At 36.6% G+C, this 15430-nt stretch overlaps 1 protein-coding gene across 1 annotated transcript in view; it reads right to left on the reverse strand.

The window, feature by feature from the left end:
• The window catches only part of DLC1 (DLC1 Rho GTPase activating protein), a 390592-nt gene that overhangs the window by 187993 nt on the left and 187169 nt on the right, over positions 1-15430 (reverse strand). Inside the window, exon 4 of the mRNA XM_036077117.2 lies at positions 12802-12835. Coding sequence (XP_035933010.1) covers positions 12802-12835 — 34 coding nt within the window. The remainder of the gene's footprint in view (positions 1-12801; positions 12836-15430) is intronic.

Consider the following 15430-nt stretch of genomic DNA (forward strand, 5'->3'; position numbering starts at 1 on the left):
AAATTTCTGGAAAAGGTAACAGTATTAGCCAAAACACTGCAATAGAAAGTGTAGGACATGGAGTATGGGTATTTCTGTGTTGGAGTCTCAGGGGCAGCTGAATATGAGGAGGATGGCTTGGTTAATAGGCTAGGGGCTGCAGATTGTGGAGACATAGATTTAGTTGGGTGAGATTCCCATGAGAACGTGTAAGGACAGATAAGAAAAGAAAAGATGGACAAGAAAAGAAAATCCAAACATCATGCTGTATAATGTATTTAAGACTTAGGAGGGGATTTGGTGAGATGATAATTTAACAGTAAAGATCTCTTCTTAATCATATTAAATATGATATCAATGAGTGCTATGATACAAACATGTAACTTTATTTCTATGTGTTCTATGATATTAACTTCTATCACTTGAGACAAACAAAATAAGACTCTTAAAATTAGAAGTTTAAAACCAATATTAAAACCATTAAAATAAAAATCAAAGCATTATCTACCTAATGTATTTCTAAAATATAATTCCATAGAGTTGATCAGATATTTGTATTTGTTACTGTCTATATCACTTATGTAGACACGTCAAGAACTATAAATGAGGCTAAATTCTAGAGAATCACAAAAACAGTGTGAGGTATTCCCTTGCTCTCCTTCCTCCTAGAAACAAAACAAAATAAAACAGAACAAAATAAAACCCCCAAACCCCTAAGGGTTGAATAATTTCACTAAAGAAAACAAAAGAGAGGTAAGTTGAAGTCACAGGAAATGGAAGAGAAAGAGCAAAAGGCTGGAAACCTACCACAGATGGAGCAAAGATTTTCCAGATGTGGAATTCTTTCTATGGATCAGTGCTGTTAGCTTGGCTCACTTAGGTTCTACCAGGAAAAAAAAAAAAAGGAACTATGGCTTCCTTTTAACTTCTATCTGTAATCTAACTAAACCTACTTTGCTGAAATTTTATATTTTGTTTCCTTTAGGAAAATGTCTTGATATCTGTGATCTGTAGTTATTTTTCAAAACTGAGCTTACATTGTAGATGGGAATGCTTTTGGAATGCCTGAAGATATTTGTATATGTGTCAGAATATCTCCATTTGGAAAGACATTTCTAACATCTCTATGTCACGGTCCTCTTGTCTGCATCACAAAAAGGCCAGGGCACTGTCTGCAATCTGAGGATGAGGGGTCACTGTTCTGTTTATGTTCTGTTGTCATGGACCATCTGGGAGGATGGTTCTTGATTAGCTGCAGAATGATGAGTGCCGTCTCAGTGTCAGGGTCACAAGTTACATGGAGATGCCTTTTTTTTAAAGGCCCCCAAATTTGGTGCTCAAAAATATTACAAAATAATGAAAGTTTCTGTGTATAATAAACAAGCCAGCTTCCCACTTCACTATAGTCATAGAAGAAGAAAAGCCTCATGTCCCCTTTCGGGTCACCTGGCTGATCTTTGCTTTGCATTGATGAAAGCTTCTGTCTTCATCATTGTAGCCATTGTACAGCCATTGGGTCTTAGGGGGAAAAATCACCAAAATACCCCCCATGTGAGTGTTTTTTTAATTAAAAAATACTAAGTCATAGAATACAGGTATGTCTTGTGGAATTCTGATTTTTTTCTCTGAAAGATATTTTATTTAAAAAAATGTATCAAGTGTCTCACACCCTGATTATTTGTCTGTTTATTCTTCCTTCTTTTGGTTTTACAATGGTAGCTATTATTATTTAATATCTTACTAATTGTGTTTAGTGGAATGAAGGAATGTGAATATAGTTTATTGAACATATTAAATTGTTGAGGGCAACCGCACCTGACAAAGACATTACAATGCAAATTAAAAACCAAATGGCATGTTCAGGATCAAGTTGAGTGGTTTTAAAAAAGAGATAATTTATTTGGTCGAGGGGAAAGAGAAAAATCCATGAACCTTATAAGATAAGATGGTGCTGATGTAGATGAGTGTAGCTAAAAGAGCTGGGAGAGATGTTCTATGGGTTGCAGGTAATTACAAAGTTGTAAGATATCTCTATAGCCTAAAAAGGCAGTATAACTCTGAAAAATTAAAATTTTATTGAACATTCATTATATACTTAGGTCTTGGTAGGTCTTACAGAGTAAAATTAAATAGCAAACAAAGATATGTCATGGCTTTTCATTGAGGCTGCTTAATTTTGGAGGATAGGACATATATGTAAGAAGCAGAGAATGATGTAAGACATCAGGTAAAATTAAGTAATATATTACTTTTGCATGCAATGGGAATTTGGAGAAGGATGATCTAATCAACTGAGTGCCAGGAACTAATTCATGTTTGGTCCAACTAAAAGCCTGAGGCATGAGGATACAGAGATATTCTGCAGATGTGGGACAGAGACCTCCTAAGAGTTGGAGCTGACACCTAGGGAGTCATCTGGGATAGAAGGAGTTACTTTTTTCATGTCTTTCTCTAGTTTGCATTGTCTCTTACTTCTCTGTCTTGGCCCAGTTGCACCATTATTCTGCTTTTCTTTGCAGGATGGTTTCCTCTGTTACTTCACCTCACAGTCCATGTGAACTTTTAGCCAAAACACCTGTTGTAGGTTGACTATTTCTTCAGCTCATAATTTAACTGAGAGAGAGAGAGAGAGAAGAGAGAGACAGAGGCAGAAAGAGAGAAAGAAATTGTCCATTGGTCAGCCAGTGTATTCTCTGACCTTGAGTCAAGTGTGTCCCCCCGACTCAACCCCTACCTGCCTGTCTCTGGTCCAACGGACTCTGGCATGGGTTAGGATAGGTGGTCACAAGGAACTAGGTTGCTCCTTTCAGGAGCAGAAGAGAAGATGAGCAGTGAAACCTGTCTGATTCAAAGGAAGAGTTCATTGGAGAATAGAGCCAACGGAGGAGGCTTGGTGGAAAAAGTGGCACTCAAGTAAGTCCTTGAAGGAAGGGCATGGTTTGGAGAAAAAGAATAGAAGAGTATATTGGGGGCAGTAAACTTCAGGAGCAAAGTCATAAGGACAGAAATATGTATGTAGATCATATAAATTATAGGAATTATTATAGTCTTACTAATTTTGGTCATACTTTTTTTGAACATCAGAGGTGGAAGAAATGGTGATGTTAGGCATGAAGAGGTAGAAAAAACATCAGCTTTGGAGCCAAAGGGATTCATGTACCATGTAGCTTAGTATAAGGAGGCATCTAGTTCTCTTCTCAGAAACTACATGGTAGTTACACAATAAATAAAAGTTGTTGTAATACATATACTTAGTAGTAGTATTTTTCATTTGAAAACTTGAAGAAATTCCACAGGAAGGAAATGAAGTAATTGAAAGTAACTGAAATCAATGGCTAAGAGAATAGTTACTTTTGCCTAAAGAAGAAAGGATAAAGATTAACGTAAGTGGAGTGTGCAATTTATTTTATGATCAATGAGTTTTTAAAAAGTGTTTACATTAAGAATATATTAAGTAAGCTCTTTAAACTGAGGTGTATCTGTATAATGAAGTATTACTCAGTGGCTATAAAGAAATGTGCTATCAAGTCATAAAAAGGCATGGAAGAACCTTAAATGTATATTACTAAGTGAAAGAAGACAATCTGAAAAGCCTACATGCTGTACCATTATAGTATCACACAGAATAGTTTCCTGTCCCCCAAAGCCTCTGTGTTTCATCAATTCATGCCTCCCTACCCCTAACCCCTGATCTTTTAACCATTTCCACAGTTTTGCCCTTAAAAGAATGTCATATATTTGAACTGTACTTTCCACTAAATTTTTCTGTGACTCTAAAACTGTTCTAAAAAATAAAGTTTATATATTAAAATAAACCCTTTTAGGTGCACAGTGCTATGCCAAATGACTTTTAGGAAGATGTTTAAGACTACTGGAGGCAATGCTGAGACAAATAAATCACTCAACAGACAATGACAATCCACATATCATTAAGTATGAAAATGGCAATATTTCAAAAAGTATGAAATTAATACAAGCAGGAGTTGTCATAGAAGACTTCATGGGGAAGGTGAGACCCAAATGAGACCTTGGGAGCTGAGGGAGTTAATTTCTGGAAGGGAAACAGGAGGATCAAAGGTCAAGTTATGCCAAAGCAAATTTAGGCTAAAAGTGCTGTTGCTACCATGGCTACAGCGGAAGGTGCATATGTTAGAGGAGGATGGGAGATAAGGTTGGGAAGGAAGGCCAAGGTCAGATCATGGAAAAATTTGTTCATCAGCCTGAGGAGTCTTGGCATTTAACACTACATACAGCATTGTTGTTAAGAGCATGCATTCTAGTCTGGGTTGCTTGCTTTGAGCCCTGCCTTGAACAAAATGTGACTTTGGGTAATTTAGGAAATCTCTGAGTCTCAGGTTCCTCATCTCTATAATGTGGAAAATAGTAATACTTAACCTTATAGGGTTGCTAGAGGATTTATTGAGTTCATATCTATAAAGTGCTCAGAAAAGTGCAGGCACAGAATAAACGCTTGCTATTATCATTCATTCAACCATTCATTCGACAAACATTAAGTCAAAAACCTTCTAAGAGGCTGGCATTACATAGATACAGAGAAAATGTCTGCCTTTCAGGAGATCAGAGCACAGCAGGGAAAACATTCGGGTAAATATATCAAAGAAGACCATAGACTTAAAAAGGCAGGTAAATTAAACAAGTGAGGAACTGTACTATTATCCTCCATTTATCTACTTTCTTAAATCCATAGGAAAGAATTGATTGAAAATTTGTATTAAGAAGAATTTTATAACATTAGCAGTTGGGAATCACTGGAATGCATTTTCTGGTTAGAAAGATTTTAAAACCAAAACCAAAACCCCATTGTGGTGGGCAAGTGAGGGCTTTGGGGAATCATTTTGCTTAAACATCACTTACAGAATTCTATAAGATTTCTTCTACCCGATTACAGTAATCAGGACAAAATGCCTTCTTAAATCCATGATCCATTCTCCTGAAATAGTCAGACTGGTGTTCTGCACAGCCTTCACACAACAAAATGGGCACCAGCCTTATCTTGGGCATCAGTAAATTTGTTATGGTTGTTAATAACTGTCTTGGATTTCCCACTTAGATAAACCACATCTCAAAATCATATTTTTAGTCTACAATAGAAATGCTTACAAATCCATCTGTAAGAGATCTTGATCTCAAACTTTTGCCCACAGAAAAACAAATCAAAGTCCTTCAAACCAGGGGAGGGTCAATAAGAGAAGGAAAGCATAGTCATACCAGTAGAGTTGTAGGTCATTTCATACTCAGACAGGTTGAGGTAATACTTTGTTATATGTACCTTTCCAAAGTCAGTGCACCTCTCTGAAGAAAGCAGAATCAATGTATAATTATCTTGTGGGTATATATTCATATTATTAATAAAAGTAACTAAACTGCAAAATGTGCATTGTGAACTCTATGAAGGTAAATATTTGAGGGCATCTAAAAATGGTCAGATATGATTTTCAAACTAAATTTAAGTTCTTCTATTGCTCTGTAAAATAAAACTGATGGAAAGGGACCTTTTAATAAATTGCTATTCAGGGAAGATTAGAAATGACAAATTCATTTTTCTATTGATAAAATGTCGATGTCAATTAAAATACCGAAATGCAAAAGTGTCTTATAGCCTGGACTGGTAGTTCCTAGCTACTCCTTCACAGTCCTGATAGCTGGTCTTTCAAGGGATAAAGTAGGGAGCAAAATACTCAAGACTTTTTGGAGGAAGAAATTTTAAGCTCGTCAAATGTGAAAAGTTATGGTTATTGATAGACTGGAGATTAATTTAGTGTCTGCAGGAGTTGCTGGTATATCAAAAAATGGATTGACTCAAAACTACTTCTTGGGCATCTGCTTGTGCAAGGATACTACACTGGGTGTGGGGTGACAAAGATGAAATCAGGGGGTTTATGCCTTCAGGAGCTCAGAGCCTGATATGGAAGATAATTCGTGAACAGAACTACATCACAAGTATCACTATATGCCATAGAAAGATATAGTCACCTTTGGCTATGGAGACCTGGGAAGACAACTCCAAGTAGAGGAGAAATCATTCAAATTGGAACTCATGAAAGAGAAATTATCATGTACCTGTGTCGCTTGAAATATAATTGAGAAGAAAAGGAAATACGTTTGATTGGTTCTGGTGATAAAGTAGATTTATTTTCCTACTTGGTAATAAACGAAATGCCAACAGAACATTTAGAAACAGATTCAGAAAGTTATCTGTATTGGAAAGTATCCTATGAATTCAAGATTTTTGGCATTTAAGAATAGCTTACTTATATTTTTCATGAATTCCTTGATACCTGAAAGCTAATGTGTTTCCTCTCAACAGCCCAGTCGACCAAAGCCAACTTTTCATGGATTAGTTTACATTAGGTTTCAGAGAAACTGAGAGGTTATGTGTGGGCATACCCTAAATTCCTTCCTCATAAAAAAGCAGGCAAGCAGAGACCATAATACTAAGAAAAGTGAAGCAAGTGAGTATTTATAAGCTACCAGTATAAAAATAATGAAATTCATTTTTGGAGAGTGAAAGGGAATACAGAATGTGGAATGTTGGCCAAAGCCCAGCCTGGCCAGATAAAGACACTTTTCAGATCCTGCCGAACCCCGTAAAGCAGTTGTCACAGAATGGTAAGATTTTGCTTTTGGCTCTTGGAGTATTACGCATATGGAGTAAAGCATTTGCCAAGTGTTTTTAAAAAAAGATCTTATTGATTCCTTTATTTACCAAACATCAAGCAACTACTGTAATGTCAGGCATAGGAAGTATGAGTTGAATAAAACAAAATTCTGTCTTTCAAGGTGCTTACAGCCTAGTGAGTACGACAGTACTAAAACTGGTCTGATCTGCACTACAATAGAAATATGATATAGAGCAGAGTCTTCTCAGAAGGAAAACTCTGAACTAGAGCAGTCCTATTTTTATTCTTTCATTAAATCCCAATATCTGTAGATGTTGAAACATGACTTAGAGCAGCATACATCGCATGGATAATTCCCTGAATAGAGCAATGATAATCAGATTGGAAAAGGGGACACATCTTTGCATTTCGGTTGTTTGTTTGTTGTTGTTGTTGCGGTCTGTATTTCCCTCCTCAGTGATCAAAGATGGCCAAGAAAATTCATACTAAAAGGCACCAAATCTAGGCTTTGTTATTAGTATGTTTACAAGGGACTTGGTATGAAATTATGAAAACCCTGATTTTCCCCCTCATATACTTGTCACAAAGAAGTGTTTGATTTCTGTGTTCTTCCTTACTAGCCTCAACACAACGTTTGGAGAGAGTGGGAATCTGTTATATGCTTCTGAAAGCTATCTTTCACAAGTGTTTCAGGCTACAATTATTCATTATCTTGATTTTAACATTTTCTGGCCAAAGAACTAACCTAGAGACAGGAATACAAACATTCTAAGAAAAATGACCAAGGAATGCAACCAAAGTCAGATTCTAAGTCATCTCTCTCAATGGTACCTTTTACATACTTGTATGGGATAGATCCCCAAATAACACCATTAATTAATTACCCAGTTGAAATATTTGGCAGTTGTGGGGGTAGTAGGAGTCATGGGGGGGGGGGGAGGAGCAGTTAAATAAATTTTTAGAACCATATCAACATTAAGTCATTAAGATTGAAACCAAAGCATCTTTGTAATTATAATTTATTGGTTAGCATGTATTTATAGAACACTCACTATGTGCTTATTAGCTGTTTTAATTACAGGGCACACAAAGACAATATTCCTTATCTAGAAAAGATCATGGCCGAGAGATGAGGACATACAACAAAGCAAGATAATAAGATTGCTGCTGTAACAAACATAGAAGAGTTTTCTAGGAGCACAGAAAAATCAATGACTAATTGTGCCTGGGACATAATTCATTAAGGAGACAATATTATTGAATTTAATAAAACAAGTAGAATTATCAAGATATACAGGGCAAAAAATTTGCCATTTTTGGCTAGTGATAATGGTCTATTTTCCAGAGGTGCCATGCATTCTGACAAAATTTGCAAGGTGTTCTGTGATTTAATTTTTTTTAGAACAAGAGATTTCATATTACTCTATATTGCTACTTTTCAAATATGCTCAGAGAGTCAGTCACATTTTGGTGACTAAAATGCAATGCTAATATTCTAATTTATATGCATCTATGCAATAAAAGACACATTCTAAATCGTAAGTGTAGATATTTTCTCTCCCATACAATTAAATGAAACTATATTCATTTAGGATGAAGAAAAACATGGTCCATATCTTTTTTTTCCCCCTGAATAAGCCATTTCTCTCCTCCTCTATCTCTGCCTATCATCTATATTTTTTGAAAGGTAGTTGCATGATCCAGGCAAAAGTAGAAATTTACAGAGTTAGAAAGGGTTCCGTGACTGTATGAGGTGGCTGAAATTGGATGAACAAACCAGCAAACCAACACAAGGGAAGACAAAGAAGAGAAAATATTGGTAGGTATATTGGTGAGACTCCTAGCAGGAAACAGATGGTACACTGGGTAAACTGAGGAAAGCTTAGTAACAGAACTATTTACAAAGATTAGGAAAGCCAGAAGGGCAAGAAGAGAGAATGGTTTTCAGCACCTGGGAACTTGTGTGGAAAGGGCCACCTAAGAGAAGCCAGCAGTGATGCCTTGGGAAACAGATGGGGGATAACTACCCAACCTCACAGCCCCACTGTCATGCCCCACCTTCCTCTACTCCCAGTCACCTCTGGCTCCTCATTCATGGAATAGGGAAGACAAAAAGGTGAGCAGCCCACTAGATCTGTCCACACTGGTCAACCTCCAGGACACAGAGCTGGGAAGAAGTAGTGGATCTGAGTGACAAAATGGCCCTATCCAGTACAATAAATTATACTGCTTCCAGATTACAAATGGCCAGGTATGATGCAGGAAGTTTGACCTTGCCTGTCGAGGGCAGGGAGACAAAGAAAATGTTAAGGCAGGAATTGATATGAACAGGTGGGGCTTTTCAAAATCACTCTGGTGACGGTGTAGAGAGTGGATGGGCGTCATGACAGGTTGAGGCAGGGAAACCTGTTGCGAAAGTCCAGTGGGAAGTGGAGGGCTGCATTAGTGCAATGGCAGGGAGAAGGCATGAGGGTTGATTAGAAGGCAGTGTTGACAGGACTGGGTGCAGGAGGTGAGGGAGAGACAGGATGGGAGCTGGGAAGACAGGATCCAATTACCCAGGGACTAGGGATGCAGTGGATAATGCAGTCATAGGAAAATAGGATGCAGGACATATATTTCTCATGGACTCATTGTTTGTGAAGATTGAAGATTATCTATTCACAAGAGAGAATTCCACCCTAACAGAGACAGGGATTTCTAATGAGAGGTTAAAATATGACCAACTCTGCCTATGCTGTGATAACTTCTGTCTGAATTAACTCACTCAGAGGCTTACAGAGAAAGTGATCTCTTTTCCACATGGACGGCTGCTTAACTGTTAATTGGTGCCCTGAGGAAGCATTTAAGAACTCTTGGAGCAGACATGGGCAGCAGTAACACAGCTAGCTTCTATTTGGCTTGTACACATGGTAGTTAGAAGCATAACCAATTATCATAAAAAACAGCTACCATTTTTTAGGGCCTATTTTGTGCCAAGCATTGTTGCCTTACAACAACAACATGGCAGCTTCTTTATTTATACTCTAGAAATGGGAAAACGAGGAGGTTAAGTAACTTGCTCAAGGCCACACAGATAGGAAGCAGATGTGCTAGAGAATATACCAAAGGCATTGGGCCTACTCTTTAGGGGCATACAGATGCCGGTGGCGTAAGGGAAGTTATATGAAAATATTATGTGTTGGATACAATTACACATGAATACTTACGTAATTAATTATGTTTTAAGAACAAATTAATTCACATCCTGAGAATGTACATTTTGATACTTTGATTCTTTTCTTGGGAACTTTCTGAATAAGGTGGCTTAAGAAATTCTCAATTGAGAAGAGGAAAAGGAAGATACTGGCTCAAGGGAATATTCTTGACCAGAGACTGAGTTCCTTCAGGGCAAGGAACATGCCTTATTCATAAACTGCTTCCTTGATAGAACCTAATAAAATGCCTAGAATATGCTACTGTTCAATACGTATTTTTGGAATGAATGAACCAATGGGAGGTTCTTTCAAAAGTGCTTCCCTGTGGAGATTTTTGTCATCACAAGGTGGAAGATGAGCAGCAGGGTTAATTCCGCCAGGATGTATTTACATAGCAACATGGATCAGAATAGAAGATGTCTACTTAAAGCACACACAGAAACAACCACACAACTGTATCTCAAGAATTATTAATGGAATGTACCCAAAATGATTTTTTTTTAGCGCTTCACAAGGCTTGGTGGGATTGGCTCCAGTTGGCTTGGATGGGAGGTCACACAGATTAAAAATAGACTTTCTTAATATGGAACAATAGGCTACATTCATTTAACAAGACAGAAAAAAAAAAAAATGACAGGCCTTAGGGGCGGAATGAAGCTTAATCCTATTTAAGAGCTCAATTAACCCCCAGCAGATTGAGTAGGTCCTCTGCCTTCATTGCCATTCTTCTGTCTAGCAGAGCTTAAAAACAGAAACTCGTAAAGAGGAATAAAGAGATTCACATTTGTTTATGATATTGAAAATATTTTAAATAGGGCATAATAAAGTTTAGGAATATAAGAATTAGTTTGCTTAGACTGCTACAGTCCTTTAAAACTTGAAATAAGTCATATTCTCTTTTAATTGTCAAATCTGTTACCATTGTTAATAAAATATTCAAACACAAGCCTTTATCTTGACACATAAATTCATTGATTTTTAAAAAATAATTTCTTTCTTATAATTATATTATCAAACAAAATTACATTTCCTTCTGAACTAATCAGTACATTCTCAAGAAATCTATATCAAAACCATGTTGGAGTACATTCCAGTCACTCTAATGTTTTAATACACAGAAGCCAGGTTCTGTTCAAATTAGTCCAAACCAAGTTAAGCATCTGGGGGCTTGGGTAGGTCATTTGTATCAATTGCTAGATCTTACTTTTCACAGATCACCCTACGGAACCTCTGTGAATGGAATTTATCAGCTCTTTTCATTTGTGCCCCAGCATTATAGAAATGACTCAAATTGAAAAAAAATTTCAAATTGAAAAGTGACAATTTCTCATTTGTGTTTTTGCCGTTGGGTTATTATAAAAAGTGGTGGTTACATTATATGTACACTTTTTGTTTAATTAGTTCTTTGTTTTAATAAACATATTTTATGTTTATTAAATATATCTTTGAATTTTTAACTTGTTAAATAAACATATCTGAAGTATTTGAGAAGCTTGAACAGTTGAAGGTTTTCTCCCTATCACACTGAAATCATTTAAGTGGCAGAAGGAAAAGATCACTTTTTGCCTCTCCATTCCTTCAAGCAGTGGCATTTCCATCCCTTCTTCCCCTTCCCCACCAGCCAAGAATTCACATCCTAATTTTCTCCTTGGGGTATGAGAGAATTTGCTGACATTCTGGAATACGATGACAACTTTGCTCTGTTATACACTTTGTTTAAATTGTAGCTACTCTTGGAAATTACAGAGAATGTCACAACCCAAGATAAAGCATGACTTTGGCTACGTTTCTTTCTCTTTGTGATGCAAATGTTACTTAACCATTTATTTCTTGTCCCAACTAGACAGCTAATGCATCTATTTATGGTATTAGAGCACTGGCACTGTAATTGGAATTCAGTTATTACATGCTACTAATCCATGTAATACCACTCCCTGTTAAATTGAACAGTTTTTCTCTTGAACTGACACATGATGCCAGTTCAATATTTTTCTTCTCTTCTGAAGGGCTACCTTCCAACATATTAGAGTAAAGAAATCAGATGCAGCGTAAACATGAGAGAAAAGTTTAGCTCATGGAAGGATACAAACTATGAAAACTTTTGTGTGAAAACTACCTTGCGGTGAAAATAAGATCACTAAACTAGAAAGAGAAGATCCTCCATATAAAAATCATGAGACAAACTAATGTTTTAGTGTAGAGTCATTTAAGTCATGTCATCTTTTAGATGACACTATAAACTCTTAATACGGCTCTTCAAAATCACAAACATCTAATTTCTAAGTGATATGCTTCAATTTTGGTAGTAAACCCTTTCAATCTCTTTTTTTAAGATTATTATTATCATTATTATATATAAAACATAAAACAGTATTGAGGAAGATTAAAAGATTTTTTTAAAAGTACCTGAATCCACCAATCTAAGTCTAATTTTTCACATTTCCATGTTTCTCATCAGTCCTTAATCTATCTCCCATGATCCTCCTAAATAGTTACAATCATAGCACAGAGCATAGAAACATATTCTAATTTTCTCATATAATTGTTCATTACTTCAAAATTATATTTTTGATGGTATAGCATCAGCTTTAAATAAGTACATCTCATTCTCTGACTACTATATAAGCTACTTAAGATGACAAAATAAATCTTGATAATTATTGACAATTGATTTCCAAAGGCTGTTCCCCAGTACACTAAGCAACATCTCATTCTTTCCCCCAAGAAAAAAAAAATTGTGGATATGGTTACAAGTAAGTCTACCAGAAGCATACATCTTATTCTCACATGATGTAATGTTCTGTTAAGAATCTGAGCAAACCAAATTGATTTTTCAGGAATTAAATCATAACATTTGCTCAGAGATTCATGAGATTGCCCAGAGATTGATGAGACTTACACTTTTAATATTTAATGAAACGTCTACATGAAGATGGAATTTTATTCCAAAATTGGATGGAAAACATAACCAAATGTCAACTTACCAGCCGTTTCCTTGTCTGAAATACCTGGAAGTGCCTGAAAAAAAAAATCCACAAAATTATGTTATTACTAGAAAGAAATATCACAACATTATCAGGAACAAAATGAACTACCATAAATGGAGCAAAAATTAAATAGAACCCAACAGCAGAAAAATGAGCAGGCAGAGGAACTGAACAGACATTTTTCCATAGAAAGCATACAAATGGCCAACGCATACATGAAAAGGTGCTCAACATCACTAATAATCAGGGAAATGCCAAAATCACAATGAGATATTACTTCCCAACTGTTAAAATGGTTATTAAGACAAAAAAATAACAAGTGTTGGCAAGGATGTGAAGAAAAGAAAACCCTTGTGTACTGAATGGAGTGTAAACTGCACAGCCACTATGGAAAACAGTATGAAGATTCCTCAAAAAATCAAAAAATAGAGGGGCGCCTGGGTGGCTCAGTCGTTAAGCGTCTGCCTTCGGCTCAGGTCATGATCCCAGGGTCCTGGGATCGAGCCCCACATCGGGCTCTCTGCTCCGCGGGAAGCCTGCTTCTCCCTCTCCACTTCCCCTGCTTGTGTTCCCTCTCTTGTTGTGTCTCTCTCTCTCTGTCAAATAAATAAATAAAATCTTTAAAAAAATTAAAAAATAAAACTACTATATGATCTAGCAATCACACTTCAGGTTATATATCCAAAGGAAATGAAAAGAGGATATCAAAGAGACAGCTGTACTTCCATGTTCACTGCAGCATTATTCACAACAGCCTAGATACGGTAACAGCCTACATGTCCACCAAGGAATGAATGGATAAGGAAGATGCGGCATATATACAATGGAATATTATTCAGGCATGAGAAAGAAGGAAATCCTGCCATTTGCAATCACATGGACCTGAGGGCATTATGCTAAGTGAAATAAGCCAGACAGAGAAAGACAAATGCTGCATGGTATCATTTATATGTGGAATTAAAAAAAAAAAAGGGTGAAACCTCTAGAGTCAGAGAGTAGAAAAGTTACAAGGGGCTGGAGAAATAGGGAGAATTTGGGAAAAGGGTATATAAACTCTCGATTATAAGATGAACAAGGTCTGAGGATCTAATGTATAACATGGTGACTATAATTGATAACACTATATTGTATAATTAAAATTTGCTAAGAGAGTAGAACTTAAGTGTTTTCACCAATAAGCCAAAAACAAAAACAAACAAACAAAACCCAACAACAAAAAACAAGCCAAAAACCAGATAAACATGAGAAGAGATGAAAGTGGTAATTAAGTGGAAATCCTTTCACAATGTATATGTATTCCAATCACCATGATATAAATTTTAAATATCTTACAACTTTGTCAATTATACCTCAATAAAGCTGAAAAGAAATAAAAAGAAAAAGAAAAATGAGGGTTGGGGAACTATCAGTAAAGTTACCAGATCCAGGTATAATTGTCAATCATCATGTAATTCTTTTCTTCTCTGAAAACACACGTTACCCTTAAAAAGATATTGGCAATAAATGAAGCCAAAAACAATCTTTGAATTTAGGTAGAATTTTTATAGTTTAATTTCTCTGTCCTGTTTTGGGGGACAGAAAAAGTAAATTGTGGTGGTTTCTGGGCATTTCAAATCTCTGCCCTGTATCTCCAAGGCTCAGATTCCTCCTTTATTATTATTATTGTTAAAGATTTTTATTATTTATTTTAGAGAAAGAGGGGAGCAGGAGCGGGGGGGAGGAGCAGAGGGAGAAGCAGATTCCCCGATAAGCAGGGAGCTCGAAGCAGGGAGCTGGATGCAGGGTTCCATCCCAGGACCCTAGGATCATGATCTGAGCCAAAGGCAGATGCTTAACCAACTGAGCCACCTAGGCACCCCGAGATTCCTCCTTTATTAGATGGGGACAATCACATCTACTTCCTAGGGTTACTGAAAGGACCACCTGTGGTAGCTTCGATGAAGCATTTGAGGTCTTCAGGAAAAGGTAACTGCTGTTACTATTTGTTTCTATGGACATTGGGCCAATGGGTCAATTTACTGATAGGCATGGTTTAGAAGTTCCATTCCCAGCAACTATCATCTATCACTATGATTGTTTAAAAAATAAAGTTCAGAAGGAGATGTTTTCAAAAGACTTTAATGTATAAATGTCTAATTCTACTCTCAGTGGATATTCTAAAATAAATTAAGGAAGTTGAACTTCTGGTTCCCGTTCACCTCAGTTATTCATGTTTATAATATTGTGAACATGAAGGTATAACTTGTATTGGAAGACTTCAACCCATCTGACCCACTGGGATTTGATACCTTTTACCCAAACCACTGACCAAACAGGATGTCTACGACTGACATCTCTCCTTCCCTTCAGGGACAAATTCCTCAGAGTTGGAGTAAGAGAAGTAGGCTCAAATGGGTAATTAATTTTGTTGTGTGTGCGTGCACACATGTACCTGTGTGTGTGTGTGTGTGTGTGTGTGTGTGAGCAAGAGGGAGAGAGAGAGAGAAAGGGAGGGAGGGAGGAAGGCGAAAGCTCACAGGCATCTCAGTTGCAGATAAGCCTAAGGAAATAGCATCAATCTTCATTTCCAGAAATATCAAGTATCAAGATACCTATATCTTTGTGAGATATTGATTATTGCCGAGAT

This window comes from Halichoerus grypus, chromosome 3, assembly GCF_964656455.1.
Source record: "Halichoerus grypus chromosome 3, mHalGry1.hap1.1, whole genome shotgun sequence".
Lineage (NCBI taxonomy): Eukaryota > Metazoa > Chordata > Mammalia > Carnivora > Phocidae > Halichoerus > Halichoerus grypus.